The 27,861-nt window shown below is 45.3% G+C and overlaps 1 protein-coding gene across 1 annotated transcript; it reads left to right on the top strand.

The window, feature by feature from the left end:
- Positions 1 to 18,779: 18,779 nt before the first annotated feature.
- LOC132321602 (proline-rich protein 22-like) lies at positions 18,780 to 20,395 on the top strand. The gene is made up of 2 exons (XM_059835078.1): positions 18,780 to 18,938; positions 19,754 to 20,395. Exons 1-2 carry the CDS (start codon positions 18,780 to 18,782, stop codon positions 20,393 to 20,395), a joined length of 801 nt encoding a protein of 266 aa, XP_059691061.1.
- Positions 20,396 to 27,861: the final 7,466 nt, after the last annotated feature.

Here is a 27,861-nt window from a genome sequence, read left to right as displayed (position 1 = left end):
TAAATCCAAGCTTAGCAGCAACTTCTATACACTAGTTCAATATTGGCTGTTTTGTATTTTCTGAAGTTTTGATTTGGGCACAAAATGCAACAAGAACAAAAATACTGTGTGTTTTCATTTATTCTCATTTTGTTTCCAGAGGGAGAAGAAATCTCACAGTTAGACTCTATTAGCCCGCTTTCATAGCAATGCCATTAGTAAAATGTCATTTTGATTTGAACCAACTACAACCTACTTCAGAAAAAAAAAAATCCATGCTGCATACACTATATATCAGTGTATGCATATATATATATCTCTGAGAACTTTTCACAAGCTGGTAAACTGTGTAATGGTGTTTATATATGAGCATGGCTTCATTAGCTACATAATGAAAAGAGCAATGAAAATGCAAAAGGAGGTTAGGAAGGGCTGAGCTGCAAGAGGAAACTGGATGTTGACACATCTTGGGAATACTGAAGTTTGTATAATAAGGTCAAATTCTCACCTCCCATTGATAAATAGACCATTACATAAATAAAAGACTGTGTGTGGTCCTTATTATACAGACTTGTAAGCTCACTGAAGAAGACAAGAATGATGAATAGTTCCTCGAACAGCACTGAATTAGCAGCAATGCTCCGCAGAGAGGCAGTTCAGATCTGCAGTTTAGCTTGCGTTGCATGAAACAACTGCCACCCTTTTAAGCCATTGTGGTGGAAGAATGTTTTCAGAGTGACATATTTAGGTGTTGGAAAAGCTGCCCCGAGGCACAAAATATTGTCTGTGACAAGCATGAAGGAAAACAACACCATCTTTTAGTTCAAACCAGCAGTTTCTAGCATGTGCTGAATATGCAGGGAGTGGTTCACTTACGAGCGAAGATCCTGCCTGCCTAAAGCTGCAGCTCCTGGAGAAGAAGATTATGCAGCTCAGGAACTGGTCCAGTGAAAGGAGGTTTTGTTATCTGAAAATGCATTGACAGCAAGCTGAAAACAGTCCCACAGTTGTCATGCAAAATGTTTAGGCCCATAACAAAATAGGACAAGAAATTAAGGGAAAAAGTAAAAGGCAGCAAAAGCTCAGCCACAGCAGTCAGAAAAAATTGTCTGGGATGAAAAGGATGAAAAGAAGAGTAAAACAGCATCAACAGTGAATCATGCCCATAGCTACTGATTTAAGAGCACTACAGTGCATGAGGGCCTTACTTATGTGATGCTGAACATTGGACAGCCATGGTCAGAACTGCTCATACAGGGTCTAACTTGACCCAAACGTGTTAGAACTATGCGCAAGTCCTCTGTTGTTATCTGACAATCCGCTGGCTGTGCTGGCTGCAGAGGCAAGCGTGCTCACCTGTGCTGCTACCACCACCCTGCAAGCTCTTCTGGATCTACCTTAAGAAATCAATTAGCTGCTCCACAGAGATAAAGAGGCCTTTCAAGTTCTCCAGTATCCTATGAAAAGTGTCATAAACTCTTCAGCAATTACCTCTGGTATGTGGAAGAAAAATGAACAAAATCTGAAATTCAGTTGTGTATTTGCTAACTGATTGAATTATACCGTCAGGATGTAGTCTTCTCTTGGATGCATTTTCTTTCTGCCTAGAGATACCTCATATAAACTGAGGTGCACTGGCTAAGATAAACATTTGACTGAGATTTAATTCTCTGGCTCCTTAATTGGTCTTTCATCTGGTTCACTATTGTATATTTATTTATACAGCACATAGTAGTTGACTTCTAATTAGTTTAGAATCAGAACCAAGTTTCAAAATATTCAGGTACTATTTGCACTGGAGTCAGAAGTGCTACCAAGTACTAGACATAAATTAATGTCTATGCCTCAGCTGCCTTCCCAACCTGAGCATTCAAACTCTTTTCCATTACTCCTCAAGACCCAGAAAACACCAACAGGTCACTCCTTTATTATAAGGGTCAAGAGGACTTCACAGAAATTAGGCTATTTCTAAAATAATTTAGAAGTTTGACTATCACCTTATAAATGTCAGTGCTAGCTTTCCAAGATCCTAACACGTAACTCAGTAAGCTTTTCTGAGTTACTTTAAAAAAAAAAAAAATCAAATAAATACATACCAATAAAAGCATAGCAACCCCATTTAATTCTGTTCCCCTAGTATGCCAGATGCTAATTAGGAGCTGGCCCTCATCACATAATGTGGATCCAGATTTGCACTTTACCAAATCACGGAAAGCCAAATTCCAAGCCAGGATTTCATTCTAGCCTACCCTAATGGCTGCAAAAAGCTGCACAGTTGAGATCTGGATCAGATTCAAAACTTTCCCAAAATGTATCTGTGTTCACAACCTGATTTTTGATTCCAGCTCATCTCTAATTATAATTATTACACAGAATGTCAGATCTCAGGTTATGCTCTTTAAAGTTCTCCCTATAAACAATTAATTAGCTTGCTGCAGCCTTTCTATAAATAGCTTGTGCATATAAATTATTCTCATCTGCTCAGACAAACAAAATCCCTGCCTTCTGACTTTCTCTAGTGGACTGCAGCTGTTAGGCAGTCAGACACACATGTGTGTGCTCTTCACATTCAGAGTTAAAAATAAGATTATGGGGCTAATTGACAAAATTTTTTGTATTGAATTAATGCTTGAGAAATCAGGTTTTCCCCAGAAAATGTCTGAAAGCAGCATTTTATCAACTTAATAACTCCGCTAGAGAGCTGGCTCCCAGACCAGCTGAAATGCTGTTCAGCCAAACAGCATGTATTCCTTGTTTTGAGACATCATGCTATTATGGGACAGGATACATATGGCTGCCCAAATTAATTTTGCTGACAGGTCTTCCAAACTCATCCTATAGGTGCTGACAGGCAAGATCGGTCCAAAGCTTCCTCCAACAAGCAGGGAGCTACCTCTCCTCTCTCGAAATGCATACTTCACTTCCCTACCAAAGGTTTTCACCTCCCATAGTAGAGCTGCCCAAGTAAAGTGTGTAGTCACTCCTCTGCCATGTTAGGGCATAGTCCTGTGACTTAGCTTCATTTACAGATTAATTGGATTTATACAAAGACACCCTTTGCCATGTGCAAATGTGAGGTAGGCTGGTATAGGCAGACTGCTATAGCAATCAGACCAAAAATTGCAACAGTCATGAACGTACAAAGTGAACATAGATGTGAATTTACCAGAACCAGTTACCATAACCATTCCTCTTAGTCTGCATGCACCTACCTGCGAGATGTGCATACTAATAATCTTTGTCTCATTCCTATGTTGAGACTGAGTAAGGATTATTAGTAAAGCACTTCGGAAGATTGTAAACCAGTGCAAAAAAGCGTTATGATCATTTTGAAACACTAATCTATATGTTTTTCCCCACAGTCTAGCATACAATCATCATTGCACCCAGCCAGAGAGAAGAAAGCAGGATTATTGGACATTTTAATGTTTCACAGCATAATACTGCTATCATAGTGGGAACAGCAAGGCACTGAGGAGATTGCCCTTTTTTTATGGCCTTCAAGCTCAGATGGGAATCAGTCTTGTTATATTCCTCAGACCCAGTAGACAGAGCCCAGGATGAGCAGAGCTTTCCCAAGCTTCCTGGCAATTATGCTATTTCAGTGGCTGAGTGACACGCCACCAAGCACACCACGCATCTCTAAGCTCCACAATCCCTTCATCTATTTATTACTGCTTTTCAGAAAGACCACTGTGAAGCCCAAGTGTATGGGGGAAACCTCTTCATCAACAGTGCTTTCAATGGGCCCTTTGTGGGTGCATGGCTGTCCAGGACACAGCTGGGGAGCTGAGTTCTGCTTTTGGCACGATTTGTTGGGTGTCCTTGGGCAAGTCCCTTTTTCCCTGGGTCACCTGCATAAAGGATCATAATACTAGCTCACATGAAACATTCCGAGACCACTTTTAAGGAGCTAGATCCTATTGTATAAGAAAACACCAGCAGATGTTAAGGATAATGTCCCATCTATTTTTATTTGGAAAAATATAGAATCATTAAAATCCATTAGCCTTTATCCTTCCCTCTGAAAAGCTTTTTTGTATACATAGTTTTGCTGTCCATAGCTGGGGAGATTTAACAAGGCAAGTTTGAACCCAAAAAAAGTCACACTGTACTGAAATGTGCTGTCAGCTATCCACAGGTGCACACCATATGGCAAAAATGTGGTTATGAGAAGGTATAGCTCCAAACCGTAAATACATTCATGTCAATATGCTCTGATACACAAGCTGGGTCACTGGGATTTTTTCTAGTCTCGGCTTTTGTCAGATGGGTAAAGCTTGCTTGCCTCAATGCCTGTTAAATCAGAGAAGCTCAGTACGTGCAAACACGGAGGTTCAGACTAGTCTGAGCAAACCAGCAGAGACAGAAAGAACAAGTATCTCTGGAATCAGTCACCCGGCTTAGCAACCACTACTACCCTCCTTGTTTCTTGCCTCTCCACATTAAAATTCCTTGGAGTGGGAAAGCACTTTGTTGTATTTGCAAATTAATATACTACAGCCATGTTCCTTGTACATATTAAAAAAACCTGCAATTAACTACCAAGCTGGCTAGCCAATTGAAGAATAGATTTGATTCTGTTTTTTCACGTTACCAAGCCTATTTAATTTAAGGTTTGCAAAAAGTAGACTTGATGACTCCTGCTTTGTTCTCTCCAATATTCAAACCATTGCAAACAGTAGTGTAAAATATTACCAAACTATGTGCAAAATAAATATACTATATTCGCTACATAATAAATAGGATGAAAACCAACAGGGAATCAGATAGCCTTTTGATGTGGACTTTGGGACCAGAGTGACATAGACGACTTCAAAACCTGAAGCTCAACCCCATTTTGTGTCAAAAACTTCAAGGAGAAAATTTACGGATTGTTGGCCTCTCATTCCAAAAAGGCTGGGGTTTTTTAGATGTATAGGGCTTTTTTTTTTTTTTTTTTTTTAAATATTTGCTACAAATGAGTTGTTTCCAGTTTAATGGGGGGGAAAGAAATAAGGGAAAGCTGCACTGAAAATTAGGAGACGAAACTGGGCAGAGTAACTCTTGAGGCACACTGCCAAAAAAAAAATCCAGGAGAGAGAATATTTCTGAAATACTAGTCACAGACCAGGCAGAGAGGTGGTTCTCTATTTCCACAGCTTATATGAACAGAAATGACACCTGGATATCACTGGTAAAGAACTGACAGGAAGACGGAATTTCAAAAGCACTGAAAATTGGTCTTATTGCTCCCAATGCCGTCCATTATCGTAAACCAAGCTGGATCAGCACCGGATATTTTGCAACTCTAATAAGCTCCACTGAAAACACAGATTTGATTAAAGTCAATAGTTTGGGAAAAATGAATGCATACTGACACTTTGATGTTATTTTAATAGAATTTTGCTGGCTCTATTCATCCACTCTCCTGGGCTAACTTGCTTTTTTTAAGCAAGTGAAAGGGATTGAATTTTATTCAGGACATGTGTGTCACAAAGAAGAAGCAAGTATCTTTTAGAATCCTGCTTTGAAAATGGTAACAAGGATGGATTAGTTACTGATACTGGTTTCTAAAGTATATATATTAGCATTGTGTTTCTAACAGTTTTACTGCTTTCAAACATTACTCTTCATCTCCCTCACATTTAAAATGTCCCTGACACATAAGTTTTTCTTCTGCTTTGTCAAATTATTTATCTTTTGACATTTTGTTTTTGTATTTCATGAAGGCCCCCAAAGCAGTAGTCTGTGTGAACTAAAAAATTAGCATTATTCTATAGGTGAAAACCTATCTTTTGTTTTGCTATTTCATATCACTCAATAACATGAAATACCAACTTGTCTTGTTGATTCTTAGCCTTTTTTACTTCAACTATTTAAATGGTTTAAAGACTCGCACAATAAAGTCTCATAAGGTCTCGATTATTCTTCATTCATCTATACTAAACTGTTTTAGTCAACAATTGACCTTGATCTATTACAAGTCTCATTGTATCTGGTTACATTTGCTCTTGGAATTTATTGCTCTTCTTTCATCCACGCTTTTGACCAACACTAATCTACTCTGTTTTTCATTTTCTAAGCATCCCACATAGTTCAGAACCTTATTGATATTCTGGATTCATATGTTCTGATTTATTTGAGTTTCTCCTAACTATCACTGCAGACAAAGGCAGCTTTATTGTAGAACACTAACTGGAAATGGAAAAGTGCTACTTTGTTAGACTGTATTATGAATTCCTCTCCCATCTCCCCAAAGCAAAGTGGTTCTATTATGTGTTTTGGATTACAGACCCCAAACTAAAACCTGCGCATATTCAAGTCTCACCAAGCAACAGCACAAATCCCAAGCAGAGACCAGAAAAGTCACAATTGGCAGCTGTTGAATTTGTATCAGCGGGTAACTGAGGTAAACCACATCGTTGCCAAGCATGGTTTATCTTTCAGTGCAGCCACCAAGATCTGAATTAAACAAGACCAATTTTTTTTCTAATTAGAAATGAGGAGGATGCAATGAGCATCCATTCTAGACACTTTTCTGAGGGGGCATCACATGGAAGCAAATATGTAAACACACAAAGCAGGCCAGCTTGCCAGAGACATTGTAGAAGTTCGAGCAATTGAAACATTGATTACAAGATATTAAAAAAGAAAGGTTTTTTTTTTTTTTGTTTTTTTAATCCATTAGGCCCCTGTGTGGGAGAAGATGGGGTCACGGAACCAATCCTCTGCTCTAGCACAAAACCCACATGGCTCAGCAGGGGAGGGACTGCTGGTTTCCACACATCCATCTTCCATCCTGTTAGAAAGCAAGTTGGGATTAAATCCATCCTCCTGCACAAGCACTGCGTGAGGGCAGAGTTTGAACTCTGTCATCTCTGCAGCCTTGGGCGGGATGGGGTAAGGGGGTGGGAGCCTAATTTTTTACCAGCAGACCACAACAGAACAGTAAACTTCTAGGGAAATGTTTCTTTAACAATAAATGTCAGCTCATTACTACAGCTGACATTATTATCAGCATCATTATTAGAAAAGTATAAATTCTGGTGAAATCCTGATTTAGGGAAAAGTCTTTGAAACACTGATTTTTCCTTTTAGAAAAATAATTTAATTTTATACTATATTTTTAATTCAGAGTTCCACAGCAATCCACATGTACTTACTTTAACCTATATCTCTCTATAGGTTCTTTTTTTCTAAAATAGGGGTTTAGAAAAAATAAAAGTTAATTTGCTTTGCTTTTTCCATTACGAGGAAAAATTCCCATCTAGCTCTAATTGATGTTTATCTTCATAGATTTCTTTATCACCATCAACCTCCAGACAAATCATGCTCCAGCTGAAGGTGAAGTGGTTTCTATAGGGTGTTATATCATATCAGTATGCCACATTGAAGATGTGCTGGGTATGTGTAGCATCAATCCAATGTGGTGCTCCTGCTCTATCACATTTCGCTAACATAACAACTAAAAAAGAAAAGGTAAATGTAAATGAAATATCCAGCTAACATAATTTGGAAATCAATGGTCGTTCATAACTTCTCCATTTGTTCTGGGGGGTTTTTTTGCAATTCTTCAATTTTATTTTATTTTTTCTTTGTCTTCTAGTTCCTCATCTTACCAAATGAAATCATATGAGCACATGGATTCTCCTTGCAGTACTAAAGATCTACTTGAAGACCTGTGAGGACATTGACTTCCTACCTGTCCATACAAAGCTTAGCATTGCTGTGACAGGATTAAATAGTTAGTAACATAATAAAATGCTAAAATGAACTATAATAGCATTACTGCTATTGGGTTACCCCTGCTCAGGATCTGTATTGCACTTTTTGCAACTGCATAGTCATCCATTTTTATTAATAAATGTAAATTTAGAAATCAATATGTTCACCCATATTAAAATCCTTCATTTCTAAACAGGTTTATTTTCACCATAGTAGGTTTTTTCCCTCTACTGTATTCCTAAATATTTTTCTAATGTTAAAATACTTTCTATAGAAATGGTTTGACATTTTCTTTGCTATGTACTAAATCAAGAAACCTAAATCCCAAAGAATTGTTTAATGACTGCTTATGTCTGAGGGAAACCAGGGTTAAAGTGTAATTTTTCAAGTAAGCAGCATGCTGATGCTCACTAAAGTGATACAGATTATTTTAGATAGGAGTAACTGAGCTGGGTAATTCATCTAACCTACCTGACCTGACAACTCCTTTCATTATTTTAGAACAGTAATTGAGATGCCAGAACATGTGATGATGATGACATAAGATGACAATATTGGTCCACTTCAACCAGCCTCCATGTCTACATCAATGAGTGATACTACAGGCTCACAGCTTAGCCACAGACAAGGTCCAAAATGCTTATCCTCCTCTGCCTTTCTTTTCAGAGGATGAGACAACTCCAGGGATTAATGTGTGAATTACCTTGAACTCCTTTTCTCATTGTCATAAGCAATGAAGTGCCTCAGGAACAGTCCTGAAATTGGCTAAGGGCCATATGCCACCACTCACCCTTTCCTGCCCCCTTATTTGTTTCAGTGGTGAGAGGACTGCTGGCTCACTTCACCTCTTCTACCAGTTCTTTTCCCGTTGCCAACTGGGCCACCTACTCCTGTTGACAGCCAGAGAAGTGGAGGCAAGGCTCTTCCTATTCCCTTAAATTCACTCCCATATGAAGGGGAGAAAAGGGCAAGCATTTAGGCCATGTTTTAAGTCATTTTCCTTCCTCTTTACTGCCTGCATATCCTAGGCTTATAGTTCTGCAGCTTCCTTAAAACAGCTGAGAAGAGAGACCTCTGCTTTATAGACTTCAAGTCCACCCTTTGTGATGACCACCTTTAGCAGCCTCCATACAGCTAAAAGTCAGGTTAGACAAAGAGTGTTTTGTCCTCCTTCTTTGTCTAACCGAATATGTGCTTCCCTTTAAATGAGTGCTTAATCCTCGCATTAACAGTTTTCTCTCCTAGACTTGCTTCTTGTTGCAAAATCACCTCCTGTGGTTTTAGGCAGAGAACCACAGCTAAGGCTACAACCAAAAGGATGCTCAGAGAATATAATAGAACCTGTAGTTTAACACAGGGATGTATAAATAACATATGATATGAAACAGAATTAAAGCAGTAAGTAGAAACACATCGAGCAAGCAGTCACAGTACTGAATTGAAAAGCAGGGGGAAAAGCGATAGCTGTAGATAACACACTGCGTGTGCTGGAGGGCCTACAGAGATTTCAAAGATAGTTTAAAAAAAAAAAAAAAAAGACACTTCAACATCTCTAGATCTAAGAATCTAAGACACTCCTAAAGATATTTTCTCCAAGCGAAGCCTAAAATGAAGCACTTCAGCATGAAAACGAAACTATCTGTTTAGCATTCTTTCTGGAGAACTCAAGTATCTCTGGAAGCTCACATTCTCCTTCAGAGCATCACACAGCTGTGGAAATGAGAAAGAAAATATAAAGCAAGACTTGCAATGGATATAAAAATACTATGGAGGTAGTGGGGATCTACTATAGATATCTACCGTGGATAACCCAGCTGATCCGCTCTGCCTTACTGTAAATTCTTAGCAGTGCCACAGAGGAAAAATACAGCCACAGATATTCAGAATAAGCAACACCCAATGGTGAAACGTTTATTTCAAAGAGAAGAAACTGAAATCCAACATTTCTGTAGCTATAAACACCTTTAATTAGAAAGCTTATTTCACTTACTGGATATTCAGAGAACTACTCACTGGCCTCAAGCTAATTTCATTTTCCAATCTCATAAGACAGTAGGAGCTACACATAAAATGACAAAAAATTACACCAGTGTGTTTTGTTAGAAAAAGAATTGCACTCTTCACAGTAAGGTGTGATTCTGGAAATATTTTCCTACAGAGGTGTTTGGGTGCTAAAGGGAAGTAAAAAGTTACTGGCAGCAAACTCAGAATATTCTCTTTGTCACCAGAAGTCCAGGAGCCTGGACTGATGCGAAGTAACAGAGCTCCAGCAAAGCCAAAGACAATTCCCTGGTGATAACAGTGGATGCTTCAATGGGGTTACTGCACTCAGTGACTGGTTGGGAGGCAAATAAGCACAAGTGTGTCATTCTACTTCTAGAGTTAGTGTGATAGAGCGATCCCCCTCAATACCATGTAAGTGGCATCAAGATTCATGAAATCACAGTAAGAGGATTTTGTGATTAATTTATCTGATCACATATCATACTGCCTGACTTCACCCCGCTGTATTAGGCTAAACGAGGGAAAGGGATGTCTTGTTTTTCTTATAATTTGGAGAGAGAAAAAAGAATCCTACACTATCACTTGATTTCTACCATATGGGTTAAATATTTAAAGCACCCATTGCTGGAATGGCTCTCTGAAAAGAACACTAAATTCTTCAACTTTGTCAGGCAAAGTCAGTGATTGGCATTTCAAAATAAAAAAGACTGGAAAGAATATAAAACCCAAACAATAAACCTTTCACATTGGCTGTATTGTCACAAAGCTCCTTCTCTTCATCAGCGTGATGCCAGGTATATTCACTGTCTCCCCAGAAGCTTTAAATAATAACACGAAGGAAAAGATGAGAACTTAATCTATTCCTCTCTAGGGCAACTTTTAACACTAACTTTTCTCTACCGAGATCCTCTCAGTTGACTTCCAGGCTGACACAGCTGATTTACACTGGATTAAAGCATTGGTTTCTTTCTGTGAAGATGACACACCAATGTCCCTGGCTTAAAGCAGACCTTTGGAGTTTTGAACAAAAATCCCTCTTCCCATTCAATCCATTTTTGTCGTGATTACAGAACAGAACAGAACATGCGTTGCTAGAATATGCAACGAGATGTCCATAAAACAGGAATGGGGACATGCAATTGTCTGGTATAATTTCTGAATGCCAGCAAATTAGAGTTGAGCAGACAATGACAATTTCATTTTGTGAGAACTTTCAATGTAACCACAACAAAATGTGGAAAATATTTTCCAAATGCTTTTGTTCCAATGCAAAACAGAAAACAAACCCATTTCAAAATCTTGCCATGAAAACAAAATCAGACAAAAATGTCTACTTTCAGAATAAAATCTGAGCTTTTCCATTTGGAAAGAGGAAGCAAGGGTGTTTTAGCTGTTATGAAGCAATATGGAAAATTCAAGCTCCTGTTTCTCATCCCAGATCAGTATCGCAGTAAGTCAGCGATCACCCCTTCTCAGCGGATCATTGAAATACTTAAGTCTCCATAAAACATTGTAGCGTCACAGAATGCATATTTGGCAAATGGAAATTCTCTGATTTAGCCAGCACTAGTAGAAACCTGTTCTTCCACTCTTCCAGAAATTTAAGGAAATTTTTCTTATAAAAATGAGTAACGAATATGAGTAAGCAGAGTTACCTGTGTGCAGAAGCAACATTGAGCTAAATTCTTCCCTGTGACTGCTTGCTGCTGCCATAATTCTGTCTTAAGTACAAATGACTGCACTGCTTTCAAATAACTTGCTATAAATGCTATTTGCTGGAAGAGAGGATAAGTGCTAGCAGCTATAATTCAAAAGCAATAAAAGCTGCACACATTCCCCAGCAACACAACAAATATGAGACAGACCTGCACTTACAACAACAACAGATAGCTAGAATAGTTCAAATTGTTTATTCCTCCAAGAGCAAGAAGAAGGGAAAAAATATCTGGTAGCTCTTCAATGAAATACGTTGAGCAATCATGTTAGTAAGAAACAAAAGCATTCCCTATGTTGGTTAGGCTGTAGAAAAGGGATTCTATAGAATAAAATATCTGCAGCTCAGTGAGCATCGTAACAGGACATTTAAACAGGGACGTGTGAGACACGAAGTAATTTGCTCTACACAGCTTCAGTGAGAGTCCTGTGTCCAGCTTGGAGCATCACATCTTAGCAAATATGCAGACCAGTTTGGAAGGATGCCAGCATAGAACAGTAAGGATGAACTTGAGTGTGGAAATTTTGCCCCCTGAGGCAAGACCGAAAGAATTGAAAATTTGCTAAGTCTATAAAAACACAGTTGGAAAATCCTGGAAAAAGAAGGCCTGAGTAAGAGTTTTATCTTGATTCTGTCTGTCAGTGACCCAAGCCACTGCCCGAGTATACTCAGCAGTCTGGAAGACAAAATTATTGAAAATGTATGAGAGGGTTTTACCCCTGTAGATCTGAATTTTGCCAGTGAAGTCAATCTTGACAGTAAAGTTTCCCTCTTGATGTCTATCTCAGTGGATCAGAGGATTCACATTTTAAAGCTTTTTGCCCAGATCTGAGGAATATCCTATGTAAAGCAGGCAACAATAGACCATTATTTTAAATTTGTGAAACTGAAACGTCCAGAGTTCCACTAAATATATAGTCCACTTCCTCAAGCTTGGTATCTTAGACACATCCCTGCAGAAATATCCTTAATGCTCCAATTCAGCAAGCATTTAACGTCCATTAAACCAGTCACAAGTTCCATAAGACTGAATGGATTTAAACATACTCTGCTGAAATGAATACTAAAAGTAAAGCTCCCATCATTTTGGAAAAGTTCCTTTGAACAAGATATGTATGAAGCCCATACAAGGGATAGTATAAACATCTTAAAGCTTAAAACAGAATCAGATTTGCTGAAACAGGAGCAGTAAGGTGATGAAAAAACCATATATTTTTCAAGCTTAGACAGCCAGGCCAAATCAGCTGCAGCAGCCTTTCACCTTTTATAGCTTAAGGATAATTTCCACCTCGCTTATGGACTATGCTTCTCGGAGCTCTCCCTGCCATATTTGTGCTGAGCCCTGTGCCTCCTATACGCCAACCAGAAGGCAGGAGAAGGTTTGCATTGAATATCGCTATATATTATCCCAGAAAAGGTTTTTCCTCAATTCTACCACTGATGATCAGGCAATTCTGAAAATAACCCATCATCACAGTTTAGCAGAAACCCATTACGAAAAGCTGTGGAAAGGTTTTTTCAGTTGAGTAAGTTACTGCGCGCGTAAGCATAGGACTGTACCTGTTATAATTATTGACTTGAGTGACAATGGAGGAACTGTTCTTCACATTAACCTTCCAATCTTGGGGGCTAAACCAAAAAGTGCCTTAATGTATTTGTTGCTCCACCTCCCATATGGTTTCACAGACTTCAGCAGAATAAGGCTGATTTATACTGCTCAGCACCAGTCCAACACATGCAGGAAACATTGCTAAGGAATCACAGGTTTTGTCTGTACCTTTTCCTCTTTGTAATCCGTGAAAATCCTTTTTATGCTGATCTCTAATGCACAGTGTTAAACCTACCTGGGCCAACAGATAATACTAAAATACAGGAGCGCTGCTGCGGGCTTCCAGTTCACCATAATCATGCTCCTGACTCCCAAAATTATCAACAGGGTTGGGAACAAAAGAAAATGCTGGGGCAAAGACGGAAGGTGTCACACGGGGTGCACAGATCTGCCTAGAGCACAGAAGCACTGGCAGAGCTGGGACCAGAGGGAATATCACTACCTCCTTTGCGCAGCCTTGCTTAGAAGAGCTTGCTGGTCTTCAACTACGATCCTTCCATAATCTGTAGTGTTACTGAAACATCACCAGAGGATATTTTGCTTTCCTTTCATTGCTGTCCTTTGTAGCACAGCTCAGAAAGTATAAATCAAAGCAGCATGGAAATCACATTTCCTCCCTGCCTCTGGAATGATTTCATCATCTCTTTTTCTATTCAGCCTGTGAAACAGCTAATGCTCTTCTTTTATTTTCAATCCCTTCGTGGATTTTAGGTTACCTGTACTACTGACCTATTTACAACCAAGTGCCAAACTAAAACATAACGTGGCAACAGGTTTAGTAGCCCTTGTCAGTCTAAAGAGATTAAAAACAAAACAAACCCTGCCCCCCAAAAATAAAAACAATCTGGGGTTTTTGCACCCCCAAGGACAATGTTTCAAATCTGAAATTCAGCCACTTGTACCAAAAGAGGCACAAACAATTTTTTTATATTTTAAAAAAAGTTAGCTAGTATTTAAGCTACTCAGTTAAGGAGATAGCACAAGTCAAATACAGAATAATCCAAGCTAAGATTAAGATGGAAGTTTCCAGCCTGACAATAAGGGGCATCATCCACTACACAACCACTGAAGAACCCCCATGCTATTTCTGGCATTTCTGCCCTATGCAGGTGTGATCGGTACCCCCTGCTCCCGACCCCTGGTAATGTCTGTCCCCTTAGTGTCAGGTGACAGAATCACACGCATTTAGAAAGACAGTCGCACTCATTTTTGCTGTCACACAGAACACTGATGTGAACATTAAAAATCTTGTAGAATTGTTCCTTTGTCTCTTTGACTACATCAGTTGTTTATGTATAAGCTGCCCAAAGTACCTCACATGTAATTAAACATAATCTTCAATAACACTAAATAATATTCAATATAAACAAACAAATAAGAGTAAGCGCTTGCAGTGAAGTAGGAGAAATCCAATAGAATTAAAACTTTGTAATCAATTTATTATAAGAGTGATTAGCAAAAAATCTTGGGGAGAAGGATTAAGAAGCCATTTCAGAAATACCTGAGCACCATTAGCTCGGTGTCCTCCTTACAGGTGAACAGGTTTTGGAAGACCATGTTCATGGCGCATATGTTGCATTAGGAAATGGATAAACATGCAAAAAGTGAAGTGAATGGGATTCAGAAATTCCACCTGTCTTTCACAGTGATGTCTTTTATAACACTTTTATGATGCAGAAGTATTTTCTTTGGAAATGGAGTGCCATATTAAATGTGAGCATATGGAATTTATAGTGAAACAGGTTATCACTAGTGAAATTATGAATCTATTACATCTTGTTACTCCCAAATACGTTAGCTTACTTTTTGTTAGTCATTTGCAATAAGACAGTCAAAGTCATCTTGATAATTGATGTGCTGACCTGCCCTAGATGCGATGACTCTGGTCTTTCAATTTCACCATGATTTCCTCTACAGGGATTTAATTAGGAGATGTGCTCCAAGGCACTCGCTCCACATTTCTGCATCTTCTAAGAATGACCTTTGATTTGTTGATTTTCATTTGCTTAAACACATCCTGAAACAAATTTTGCAAACTGAATTAATTTTCATTTGCACTTTACCATTTATGTTAAAATGGGCCAGCACTCTAACTTCCTTTGTAAAGACTGGCTTCTAAAAAAGAAATTTCCTAAAGTTTAAATCATTCACCGTAATGTCTGTGAAATGTGTATAATGCTTGTTATTAGAAGTCATCATCTAGGGCAAAATACTAAATACATAAACCCACAAGAATTCACAGTAATTCAAAATACAATTTCCTTCCTGGAGAATCTAATTTTAGCTACTAAAAGACCATCATAGCATTAATACTAATGTTTTTATTGTACATGACCTAAACTGTTGTTCAGAAAAACCCCAGGCAACTCACTTAAAAGTTCAAATGCTCTCCTTAGATCAATATGAAAAAAGCAAAATCTAGTAGAAGAGAAAGCAGGGAGGAAGGTATAGCTTTGTTGTATGCTCTACCTGCAAAATGAGCTCATGGGGGTTTATTCACTCTAAAGATGGGTTTCATAGCACCGATGACAACGCGCTGTTAAAAGCTACACTGAAAGCAATGGGTGCTGGGACTTTCAAGCATTGGGATGCACATTTAGCAGAAGCCACTTGGCTAGTTAACACTAGAGGCTCTGCCAGTCGACCTGGCCCTGCCCAGTCTAAACCCCTGTGCACTGTGGAAGGAGGTAAGATCCCCTTAGTACATAAAAAGAACTTGCTGGGAGAAACAGTCTGGGTTATTCCTTCCTCAGGAAAAGGTAAACCTATTGGCGGGGTAGTTTTTGCTCAAGGACCTGGGTGTACTTGGTGGGTAATGCAGAAGGATGGGGGAGTCCAGTGTGTACCTCAGGGCGATTTAATTCTGGGTGAAAATAATCCATGATTTGAGCTGCATGTTATGGGAATTGCTATAGCAAGAACCCATTGTTGCTAGCCAGGCTAGGAGCAAAAGGAGGAGTTCATTGCAATCTTAAACCCTATAAGCTGGCCCAAAGGGACCAGGGGTGGAGATTGTCATGGAAATACTTTTAAATTGTTGTAACCCATAAGTTGAGTTGCGTGTTACAGGAATTACTATAGCAGGAACCACCTGTACCAACGGAGGACAAGCCTTACAAGAAGCAGTGCAAGTGCAGCAGTGACCCGACCTGAGCTGGCTGTGGTGCCCAAGAACGGCATGCAATACAACACCTCTCCTGTCCTGAGTGACCACCCTAACAGCTGGAGCCCAAAATGAACTGAAATGAACTCAGCGGACATTTTGTGGACATTTGTGGATATTTATGGACATTTTACAGACATTTCACAGGGGTGATCCATAAACTAAGGGAATGATGTCCGTGTCCTGTATCAAAGGGTGGGAAGGGTGATGGTAACTAAGGAGAACGTATTGGATAGTGTGCTACCTGAGCATGCCATAAAAGGTAAGGAATAAGGGGTGGAGAATATGCTGGTTTTGGCTGGGATAGAGTTAGTTTTCTTCACATTCGCTAGTACAGGGCTGAGTTTTGGATTTGTGCTGAAAACAGGGTTGATAATGTTTTAGTTATTGCTGAGCGGTGCTTACACAGCGTCCAGGCCTTTTCTGCTTCTCACACCACCCCACCAGCGAGTAGGCTGGGGGTGCACAAGAAGTTGGGCTCTGAACTTGTTTAGGCTACTAAAACTTCCAACATACACTCGCTCTCCTGCTCACACTGGCCAGAGCTCAACACCGATATAGCGAACGTCCAGCGATTGCTCCTACACTAAAGGTGCCAGCCCTGAAAGCTCTTGCTGGTCCTCATCTCCCACCGGTAACCTCTGAAATGAACCACAAACACTTGGGCTCTGAACTTGTTTAGAGCTGGGACAGCTGGGACAGCTGGGACAGCTGGACAGCTGATCCCAACTGACCGAGGGGATATTCCATACCATATGACGTCATGCTCAGTATATGACCTAGTGGGAAAGCTGGCCGGGGGACTGCTGCTTGGGCACAGGCTGGGCATCGGTCTGAGGGTGGTGAGCAATTGTTTCCATTTGCATCGCTTGTCTTTCTTGGCTTTTATTTTTTGTTGTTTTTATTTTCCTTTTCATGACAATGTTTAGTATTATTATCATTATTATTTTATTTTGTTCAATTCCATTTACGAAACTGCTCTTATCTCAACCCATGAGCTTTCTCACTTTTCTTTTCCGATTCTCTCCCCCATCCCGCTGGGGCAGGGGGGGAGTGAGGGAGCGGCTGTGTGGTGCTTAGTTGCCAGCTGGGCTCAAACCACGACACCACCGCCGTCCCTTCATCCGCTGGTTGGGTGACCTTACCCTAGAAGGGTATCTAATGAGTGAAACAGGACTTTCCCTTTGTGAACCCATGTTGACTGTGCCTGGTGATTGCATTATTCTTTTAAAGCCTTTCAAGAGAACCCAGTACCATCTTCTCCAGAAGTTTTCCAGGAACTGAGGTTAGACTCACAGGTCTGTAGGTTCCTGGGTCCCAAGACCTTTGGCAGATGATGGAGAGGGGTCCTGCCATAACATCTGCCAGCTCCTTCAGTACTCTGCGGTGAATCCCATCAGGCCCCATGGACTTGTGAGCATTCAGCTGATACAGCGGGCCCCTGACAGCTTCACTATTCCACAAATGGAAAGTCACTGTTCCCACACTCGTGCTCCACCGAGTCAGGGGACCGGGCAGCCCAAGGTCTATCAGTATTATTAAAGGCTGAGGCAAAAAAAAGCATTGAATGCCTCTGCTTTTTCTCCGTCCCTATCAGTCAGGCGACCATCTTCAACAAGTGGTCTTCTGCCCCGCTCGCTTGATTTCCGACACAGGGGAATTGCCTGCTTCTGACCTTCTCAAAGGCGCTTCTTAAAGACTGACCAGCACTCGCCGACTCCTGAGCCCTCAACAGCAGACTTCCAGGGGACTCTGCTAAGTACCTCCCTGAATAACGGAACGTTTGCTCTCTCAAAATCCAGCATAGCAACTCTGCTGTCCTTCTTTCTCATGACACTGACAATTTTAAACTCAACCGTTTCATGATCACTGTGGCCAAGAGCATCCCATCTCCCACGAGTCCTCCTCCATTCCCAACCAGCAAGTCTAGGAGGGCATCTTTCCTAGTTGGCTCCCTGAGTACTTGTAACAAGAAGTTCTGTCCCACAAACTTCAGGAACTTCCCAGACCTGCTCGTCACAGCAGTATGGTATTCCCCGCTGGGGCCTGGGGACTTGAAATCCCCCATACGGACACGGGCTGCCCATCCCGAGATTTCTCCTAATTGCCTGTAGAATAACTCCTCAGCGCTGGCATCCTGGCTGGGCGATGGCTAGCAGACACCCACTACAACATCTGCTTTGCTTTCCATCCCCCTCATCCTCACCCAGAGGCTCTCGATCACGTACATCATCGCCGCCTGTAAGGGCTCTACCATCAAACCTCTCCCTCACATACAGCACGACACCTCCACCTCGCCTGCCCTGCCCACCCCTCCTGAACAGCCTGGACCCTCCATCCCAGCGGGACCCCTTCCACCAAGTCCCACTAATCCCAAGGATATCCCAGCTCTGGGAAGGCACCAAGGCTTCCAGCCAAGGGCATTTGCACCCACAGCCCCCAACAGCCGCCTGCAGGGCCCGGGGCAGCCCAGCCCCCCTTAACCCTTTCCCTCCCCAGGAGGAGCTGGGGAGGCTGTTGGGGCGGGGCGAAACACAGGGAGCCCCCGCATTCCATCCTGGGAGACCCAGAGAGTCCTTAGCAGCCAACAGCCACAACGGACCATGGCGCGGCCACCGCTGCGGCTCCCAGCGCGTGGGCCCTGGGCCCCCCCGGCGCCCTGGCTCCTTCAGCCTTTTGTGCTCCCCAAAACCTTCTACCCCCGAGGTAGGGACCCACCCCGACCCCTGCAGCCCGGGACGCTCCTGGGGGCAAGAGCAGAGGTGACCGATGGCCATCACTCCTGTCTCTCTTGCAGGCTCACCCAACCTGTGCCAACTGCCCGGGCAGGAGCAGCCCTTCCCCGCAGCCTGGGCACCCCCAGTGGGGGTGGCCCCCCAGGCACCACCAGCAGGTATGGCACCACTCTCTGCTCGGGCACCCCGCCACCTTCGGCACCTTCAGCACCCCCGACCCCTGGGCACGCCCAGGATCCCCCCACCACCCCCAAGCACTCCCAGCATCCCCACCACCCCCGCCCCCCCGGCAGATATGGCACAGGGCTTCAGCAAGCCCGGGCGACCATCCCCTGCCCTTGCCTGGGTGATGGGTGCCAACTAAATCCCATTTCCATAGAACTTCCCAAATCCTTGGGGCCACCTCTCCCGTGTCAGCCCCCTGGAAGTGAGTCTCCTTCCCCAATTTGCAATCTGGTCCCACTGGCACATCAGCTCACCCCACGGCGAGTGCCCCGGCCACAAGCTCCCCACGTGCCTGGCGCAGAGCCGGGGCACCTCGGCCATCGGGGCCGGCTCGGCGGGTGCCCTTGGAGGGTCCCCCCGGCCCAGCACAGCTCCCTCTCCCCCACACAGGTCTGCAGAGGGCTCCATGCAGCTGCTGCTTCCACCCCCAGCTCTTCCACATCCCATGGACGAGCACCCATCTGCCTCCACTGGCCACGGCCACGCTTGGCCGTGCTGCCGCTTCTCTGCCGGGTGCTGCCCTGTGGGGTCCCGGGGGCTGCGGGACCCCCCCGGCCTGGGCAGCCCCTCGGAGCCCCCAGGGACAGCCGCAACACCTCCCACCCTACACCCAGCAGGGGAGAGCGGTGACCCCAGCCCCCCCGCTGCTGCCGACGTCCATCCCCAGCTACCAGCAGATCCAGGGGCAGCCCGCAGAGACCAAGACCTCTGGCAGTGCCACCCCCAGGGCAGCACCCCCGGGAAGCAACATCCCCCCGGGCAGCGACGTCCCCCCCAGCCCCTCTGCTGCCCCCCACGAGCAAGCCCTGGGGGACCCCACAGGCGACCTCGCCGTGGCTGAGGAGGTCCTTCTCGAAGAGGCCCTGAGGCTCTTTGGTTGCTCCCCGGACGCGGTGGGGGTCAGCCAGGACGCTCCCAGCAGCGGCCCCAGGCCTGGGGACCCTGGTGGCACCGGCGCAGCCATCCCCCACTGCGACTTCGCCTCGCTCTCCCTGCCCGAAGAGCTGCTCAGCCCCGACTACAGCGTCCCCGAGACCGCTGACGCCATCCTCAGCCTGGACGAGTTCGTCATGGGGCTGGAGCCCCAGGAGCCGTGGGGGGATGAGGGCAGGGACCTGCCACCGTCCCAGCCTGCCACGGCAGAGAAGCGGGGGAAGAAGCGGGCCAAGAGCACCTCGCCAAAGCCAGCCAGCAAGCGCAGGGCTCTCGCCGGCAGCACGGGGGTGGCGGGGGGTTGTTTGGACCCACAGCAGGGGTGAGAGGGAGATGGGGGGAGTGGGGGAGGAGGGCTGGGTATTTGGGGAGGGGGGTGGTGTTGGTATAGTAGATTTGGTGAGGCCGCTTCTCTTGTTTTCTTCATTAAAAGCCATTTCTCCTGAACTACTCCGTGCCTGTGTGGGAGCGGGAGGAAGCGCAGGGGGCACCGGGAAAGGGCACCCAAGAGGTGCAAAAGCCCCGCAGAGCCCCACAGCAGAGCCGGCGAGCCCCGAAGGGCACCGAGCCGTCCCCAGGGCTGAGTCACCAGCAGCCGGGCAGACAATGGCGGCAGCCGGGGGACTGCCCTGTCCCCTTCCCCAGGGGAAGCAGCCCTTCGGCAGGGGAGCCAGGACAGACGGGTCCCTGCACGACACACGGACACGGCCCCACGCAGAAAGCAGCATGGAGTCCCCGGGACAAGGACAGACCTTGGGGGCCAGGCTGGGGATGGACACACATGACAACGGGGGCTGCAACGCCTTCGTCCTGAACACGACCAGTGTCCCCTCCAGCAGGGACAGGGCTCGGTGCAAAGCCCTTCAAAGCCTCAAGACAATCACACCCTTCCTTGGGTCCCACCGCGCTCCGCTCCGGAGCCAGGCTCTGCCTCACTGCCCAGAAAAATAACCCCAAATCACTCCAAGAATGGCGAGGGAGGGAGCTGCAGGCCAGGCAGGGACCCTCCTCCCCTTGTCTGGCTGCACCTTGGGCAGACGCAAGACCAGGAAGGTGGCAAAAAAAATAGGAAGAAAGAAAATCACTGCACCGGCCAGAAAGTGCCTGGAAACTTCATCTCTCTTTGTCCCCCTTTTCCCATCCCAGCTCCACAACCTGGGGCCAATGCAGCCAACGGCGCCTTCGGGAAGCGGCCTCACCTTTCCGGCTCTAGCTTGCAGAAGGTGCAGGGTGAGGTCCCCATCGGGGCAGCCCCCCAGTGCCGGGGGTCGGGGGGATAAACCCCTTCCTTCGGGCAGTCCCAGTGATCCCGCTGCGGCAGTGGGAGCCACTTGGGACCCTGGGCAGGCACAGTCCCGTTGGCGTCAGCATGGCACGGCGCAGCTCCCTCTGCCGCTGCTGCTCAGCGTCTCGCCTCCCATGCTGACCCGCCCCGAGCATCCTCCTCGCCCCAAAACTCCTGTCCCCTGGAGCAGCTGCACCACCACTGCCCACAGCTCTCGGGGGCCACAGAGACTTCTTCTGCTCCAGGGAAGGAGGAAAACAGCAGGAAAACTGCCGGCTGCCGGCTGCCCTCCCGGCGCTTCCCCCCGGGCCGCGGAACCCCTCGCGGGGGGGTCCGCAGACTGCCCTCCCGCAGGCCGGGCGCTCCCGAGCGACTCCCGCCGGCCCCGACGAGGCGGCGGCGGGGGCCGGCGCCCTGCCCCGCCGGCCCGCTCCCGGGGCGGGCTCGCCGCGGGAGAGCCGCCCCCGAGGAGGGGCCCCGCCGCGGAGGGCCGGTCCCGCCGGGCCCCCCGGCCCGCGCTGAGGGCGGCGGGGCGCTGCCGGAGCCCTCCCTGGCGCGGGCGGGGCGGGCGCGGCTCGGCGGAGGTGAGGGGGGGGCCGGCGCCCGGCCAGGCCCGGCCCGGCCCGGCCCGGAGCGGAGCGGAGCGGCGGGGAACGCGGCCTCGTTCGCTTCGCTCCCCGGCGCGGCCGCGGCGTGGGCTGTGCCGCCGCCCGCGCGGGGCCCCACGGGCCTGGCCCGGGCCCGGGCCTGGGTCGGAAGGGACCCCTCAGGGCCGTCCGGGCCGCCCCTGCCGCGGGCAGGGACATCTGCCGCTCGGCCGGGCCGCGTCCCCTCGCCCCCCGCGCTGAGCCGAGGGCTGCGCTGCCCTCCGCCCTGCCCGGGGCGAGCGGGCCTGAGGGGCTGCGGGGCTGCGGGCAGCGCTCGCCCGGAACGCCTTCCCGCGGGGGTTCGGCTCCGCTTCTTCCCCGGGTGGACGGCGTCGGGGAAAGGTCTTCTCCGGCACGGAGCGGGGCGGGGGGGGCGGGCGGAGCAGACGCGGGGCTGGGGAGCGGCTGCGGAAGAAACCCCGGCTGGAGGTGCTGGAGAGAAGGGGGGCCCTGCCTCCTTCCCTCGGGCCACCCCTCGGGTTTGCTCGCGGGGGGGGTGCGCGGGGGCCAGAAGCCCCACTTCAAGTCCAGGTATGAAATTCGTGTCGGATTTACTTCATTTAGTTGCTGACGGCTGCGGTTCTAGTTGGCAGTCATCAGTTCTGAAGGATCCTTCACCCACGTGTGTTTGCAATGCTTGTTTAGTGCTGAAAACGGCTTCAAAAACGTTTGAAACAGAGATCTCGCCAGCTTGTGTTCTGCTGGCACTGGCACTGGACAGGTACGTCTTTGTGTAACACCACCACCCCCAAAAAAAACCCCACTCCCCCCTGAAACTGAAGTCCAGTTCTGGACCCCTTGTGTGCCTTTTAGCGGCGAGTCATTTTCTTTCAGGCGACGTGGATCCAGACATATATCCTGTGTCACTTCACTGTTGAGCGCACAGGCTTCTTGTAAACCTCAGCTGCTCAGGTCACATCCTCTGTCGGTGTCGGAATAAGAATTTCAGGTAAGACAGATTGACACCTGTGTGCTGCTGGGATTGTATTTGGGAGATCACAGACGGCCTTCAGCTTTGAGGATCAAATTTAACCATGATTCTAAACGAGAAGTAGAAATACCTTGCCCCCCCTCTCCCCGCTTGACCAGCTTCAAAGTTTTTAAGTGAATTGGCCTCTGTATTCCTCATCCCTCTCATGCTGTCGCTGGGTCAAGAGGACTACCCACGGCTGTAAGTTCAGGCGTGTGTCGGAGACTTTGCAGGATTGAGGGCAGGTTGATGAATAGCAAGGAGATGTTTCCTTTGTAAACTTGTGGCTTTTATTCTGAGCTGAATTAAAGTGAGTCATGTTCATGTCTGTCTTTCAAGCCTGGCAGGTGTCCCACAGCTCCAATTCTGGACCAAGTGCTTTCTGGGGAGGATGGCATGGTGGGCTGGTCCTCCGTCCCTGGGAATGACTCTCGGGGGTGGTCCGGTTTTCTAGAGCTGCTGCATTCTTGTGCAGAATTCAGCCCCTGCACGATTCAATCTTGGTTCTGCAGAGCTGGTAATGAGAGGGGTGCCTGGGTCTCTGCTGGTGGGGTGGGTGGGTGCGTGGGTGCTGAGAGCTTGGCTGTGCCTGTGATGTCTCCTTTGCTCTGCCCCTTGCTCACTCGCTGTGCCCTGTTGTACCTCTTCTAGTCTTTGTAAGAATGGTTCTCCTCGGGATAAAGAGAGACTCTTTCTCTCCCCAGGTATTTATAAGGACTGTGCAGTCAAGGCTGTGATCTGTAGTTTTGTTAATTCTGCTCTTTTTACTGCCTGTGACTGTTCTTCCCCCGTGCAGGCGATGGGAAGAGCCGTTGGCATAGCGCTCATGAAGCGGTTTGGGTGGCGGGCTGATCTGCGGGACCCCGATGCAGAGGTCGCGGTGTTTGTCTGCCAGACGGCTGTTGCTGCTCCCAGGATTGCCCCCGATAGCTTTTGGTTTGTTCTCTGCTCCCTTTGCACTCAGGACCGTGGCCTCTCCCCTGTTTGTCTTTCTGCTGCTGAGTTTAACCAGAAACCATCTGGTAACTCTGAGCAAAGCTTTTCGGTAGCTACCGTGTGCGTAGTGCCTTCCAGAGCACTGAAATAAATAGCAGAAGGGCCAGCATGGAAAAGCTGTAGTGGTCATATTGGCCGTTGAAAACATGTGACAATGCCTAGTGAATCGTTTTCTGTAGGTATTCCTAATTACGTGTCAGTTATGTCTGTTAATTTTTGCCACCTGAGGATGTGAAGGTACTTTGTTAAATTAAATGAGGTCTTCTGCCATGACAGTGAGGCAGACTTTACGAACAAGGAGTGCTCTGTGCGGAGGTGACAATGAGTCTGCAGGTCTCGTGCCTTCAGGATACAAGATAGCTGACATTTTGTGACTTCTTTTGTGGTTAGAATTGTTCTCTTCAAAGTCAGTTGATCACTTTCCGGGGCAGTGTGTGAATTTGGATATTATTTGGGTTTTACTGTAGCTGAATAATTACCCCTTAGGCTCTTTGGTTGTGGAGGGGTAGTTTGTTGTGTGCCTGCAGAACAGCCTGAGGCAGATTGGTTTCATCCACTTCCTGCTAAATAGCTGTTTTGGAAGCTGCCTGTTAGTTACTAGAAGGTGATTGAGGAGAACTTCATGTGTACATTACGTAACTTTTTACACACACGTGCGTGCGCACACGTGCACGCATGTGTATATATCCACCTGTGTAAGTGTATATGCTGTGAGCTTACAGGTTGAGAGGTTTAGGAAAAAGAGTAGTAAACTGCTGCGTACAGAAGAATGTTTGATTTGTGGCAAGAATTTTCTCTAAAAATGTCTTTCACCCTTTAGGATGGCGCCAGAAGTTACTGCAGTAGGAAGAAAAGGTGGCTATAAGCACCTCTGTGATCTGTGGGCAGCTGGAATAACTGCTATAGAGCTTCCTGAGCTTCAGCCTCCATCCAATGTTTGACCTACATCCAGTGAGGATAGCAAGGGGTTAAAGCGCGGTGTGTAAGTACAGCTCCCCAAATCATCCATCTGGAGTAGTGGCTACATGTGTGCTTGTGGTGTTTGGGGGTACTGCAAGGGTATTGGGTTGTAAGTGTTCTGGATGTACGTGATAGAAATTGTGACAACTCCTTTTGGTGCATAAATGCACCATGTTGTCCTGGTAGCATCTCTTAAACGGATGGACTTCTTCCTGCCAACTAAACAATGTATTCAACATTCATGTCAGATATGTACTGCCATGTAACCCACAGAAATACTGTTGGTTTTTTTAGAGCGCTTTTGCTAATGATGACAAGGAACTGCCAGCCTCCTGAATTAAAGGACAAAATGAAATGGCAAGTACTTTTCTGTTTCAGTAGATAATGATCATGTATTTTACTGGGCAATTGATTCTCATGTTTACCACTTCCTTTTACAGGTCCAATAGTTTCCATCATTCTGTGAAAACGGTACTTAGGAAAAAATGCTAAAAAAAGACCGACAGCTGAAAAGTTACTACAGGTATAAATTTATGCATGGGATTTTTTTAAAGTTCTAAAATTAAAATGTGCTTAATATGAGTGGTTGGAATTTTAATCTGTGTTTTTCCTTCTGTCTTTCAGCATCCTTTTTGTTACCCAGCCATTAAATCCAAGTCTTGCTATTGAACTTTTGGATAAAATGAATAATCCTGAGCATTCCACTTACCGTGATTTTGATGACGATGATCCTGAGGTAGGAATGAATCAGATTAAGTTTTCATTTGCCGACAAAACTAAATGCTTATGATTTCTTGAGCCACAGAATGTTTTGTGGCCTGGGAACAGGCTCAAGGGTTGCTTTTACTTTTGGTTGTGCTGCTCTGTCACATGTACAGGCCCTTAGCAAAACTCATTATATTTGGGAGAGAGACGCTCAAAGAGAGAGAGAGATGACAACACTTTAAAATTTTGTTTGTGGTTGTCCTTCAACAATTTTGCAGCAGTATGTGTGGACTGCTTCTCCAGTCCCGAGTTCAGTCGTGCATTCTGCTTTCTGTTTCTTTGTGGAATTATGTTTCCATTCATCTGCAAAACAAGCATTCATAAAAATCGTTTTCTACCTCTGTAGAACTTGTTCTTTTGTTCCTCATTTGCTTTCTTCGGAGAAGAAGAGCATGATCCTGTAGTTGTTTTTGTCAAGCGGTTTGGTATGTGTTTCTTGCAGATCCTATCTTCTATCCTGGCATACTCTGAAACTTGATTTCACCTACGGTTTTGTCAAAGACAAAGTTTCTGATTTTCTGCTTTAACAGCTGGGAAGAAACAGCATGCTTATGTAAGATGATAAGCGGTGCAGGACTGAAGTGTTTCATAAACAAGAGAAAACAGATATTCTGTTACTGCATCCTGTCTTCATACTTAACTGTATGTTAGTGAAGACTTTCCAACTATCAATACCGTTAAACGGAAAGGGCAAAAAGGAAATGTTATCTTGATACCAAAGACTCAAACAAATTAGTTAGCATACAAAAAACCCAGATCCCTTTGTGCAAACTTTGTACAGATGAGTTAAGATGATACTGCCTCACACAAACTGAAATATGCATTAGTTTTCCCGGAAACAGGCTGGCTGTGGCGATTAGCTCTATTGGGTTATGTTAATGTTGTCTACCTGGAGACAAAAGTAGACCTAGCACCTGATACAGCCTCTGGGTTTCCTGCCAAGTCAGTGAAATGCCCCAAATGGGTGCCCTAAGGCTGACCTACCTCATTATACTGTTAAAAACCACACCTCCTAGCTAGAAAAGCCCCCAACCCAAATAAGCCCCCTACTCTCTGGGCATGCGTAGTGAATTAAAAGAGAACTGTATCTTTAAGATGCAGTAAGAAAGATCCTAACCAATAGTTAGCTACGGGGTGGGACCAGAAGGCGTAACTAACTTTGTTAACTGTTTAAATACCTGTCATGATTTCAACTGGGTGTGCATGCTAGGAGGAAGGATCCCCCATGCACCCAGCGCTGCAATAAACCAATGTCGGCTTTCCAAACTATCATTTGGTTTGGAGAGTTTTCTTGGTTACGATTTTCGGTAACAATCTTAGCAAAGATAAATGCTGGCCAGCATTGTCTTTACTTGCTCAAATCCAGTGATTTAAAAACCCTTGTCTTGAAGTTAAAGACACTCTACAGATAAAATGTCTCCAAATAATTCTAACTTTCATGTACAAAAACGTACACGCAGTCTTTATTTTTAGCTTCCGCTTGATTTCTGTCTGTCTTTGTTGCTATTATGCTAAAGAAACCTGCTAAAAACCAGGTACACAATACTGGGTTGCAAGTGAATATATTTTGGTATTGAAGTATTTTATTGTTCACTTCTAGCCTCTGGTAGTGCCTCATAGGATTCATTTGAGAAGTAGAAATGGGAGAGAAGAAAAGACATGCTCTGAAATAAACTGTAAGCGTATGACAACATTAAATATTCATAAAATAATCATTGATATTCACTTATTTCAACTCGTATTCTGCATAGCTGACGTATATAGAAACAGATTTAGTGATATTCAGGAAAAGAAAAACTACGCTGTTTCACTTACGGATATAGTTTCTAGATGACTATGCAAAAGAAACATTAGTGTAAAACATTTGAATACCCCTTTTGTCAGCACTTCAGCAAATCTCACTATTGCTTCACCTTAACTGAACAGGACGCAACCTGAGCTCTTCTGAGAGCTGGTTGGTATTGCTTCATACGCCACTGCAGCAGGGATATTCGGAGTGATGCCAGATTGTGCTGGGTAGCAGAATGGCAGAGGAAGATTTTTCTGCCTTAATTTAGTCTCTTGTTGTGGTTTTTGCTTTTGAACTGAAACAGTCCTGTAGAAATCAGGAAAGGAGGTGGTTGATCGCTGGCCATTAAAAGCAGACTCCATCCCCCAAACTGAGGTCAT

This window comes from Gavia stellata, unplaced genomic scaffold, assembly GCF_030936135.1.
Source record: "Gavia stellata isolate bGavSte3 unplaced genomic scaffold, bGavSte3.hap2 HAP2_SCAFFOLD_52, whole genome shotgun sequence".
Classification (NCBI taxonomy): domain Eukaryota; kingdom Metazoa; phylum Chordata; class Aves; order Gaviiformes; family Gaviidae; genus Gavia; species Gavia stellata.
The sequence above is the reverse complement of the archived record's forward strand: the minus strand, read 5'-3'. Positions and strand labels throughout refer to the sequence as shown.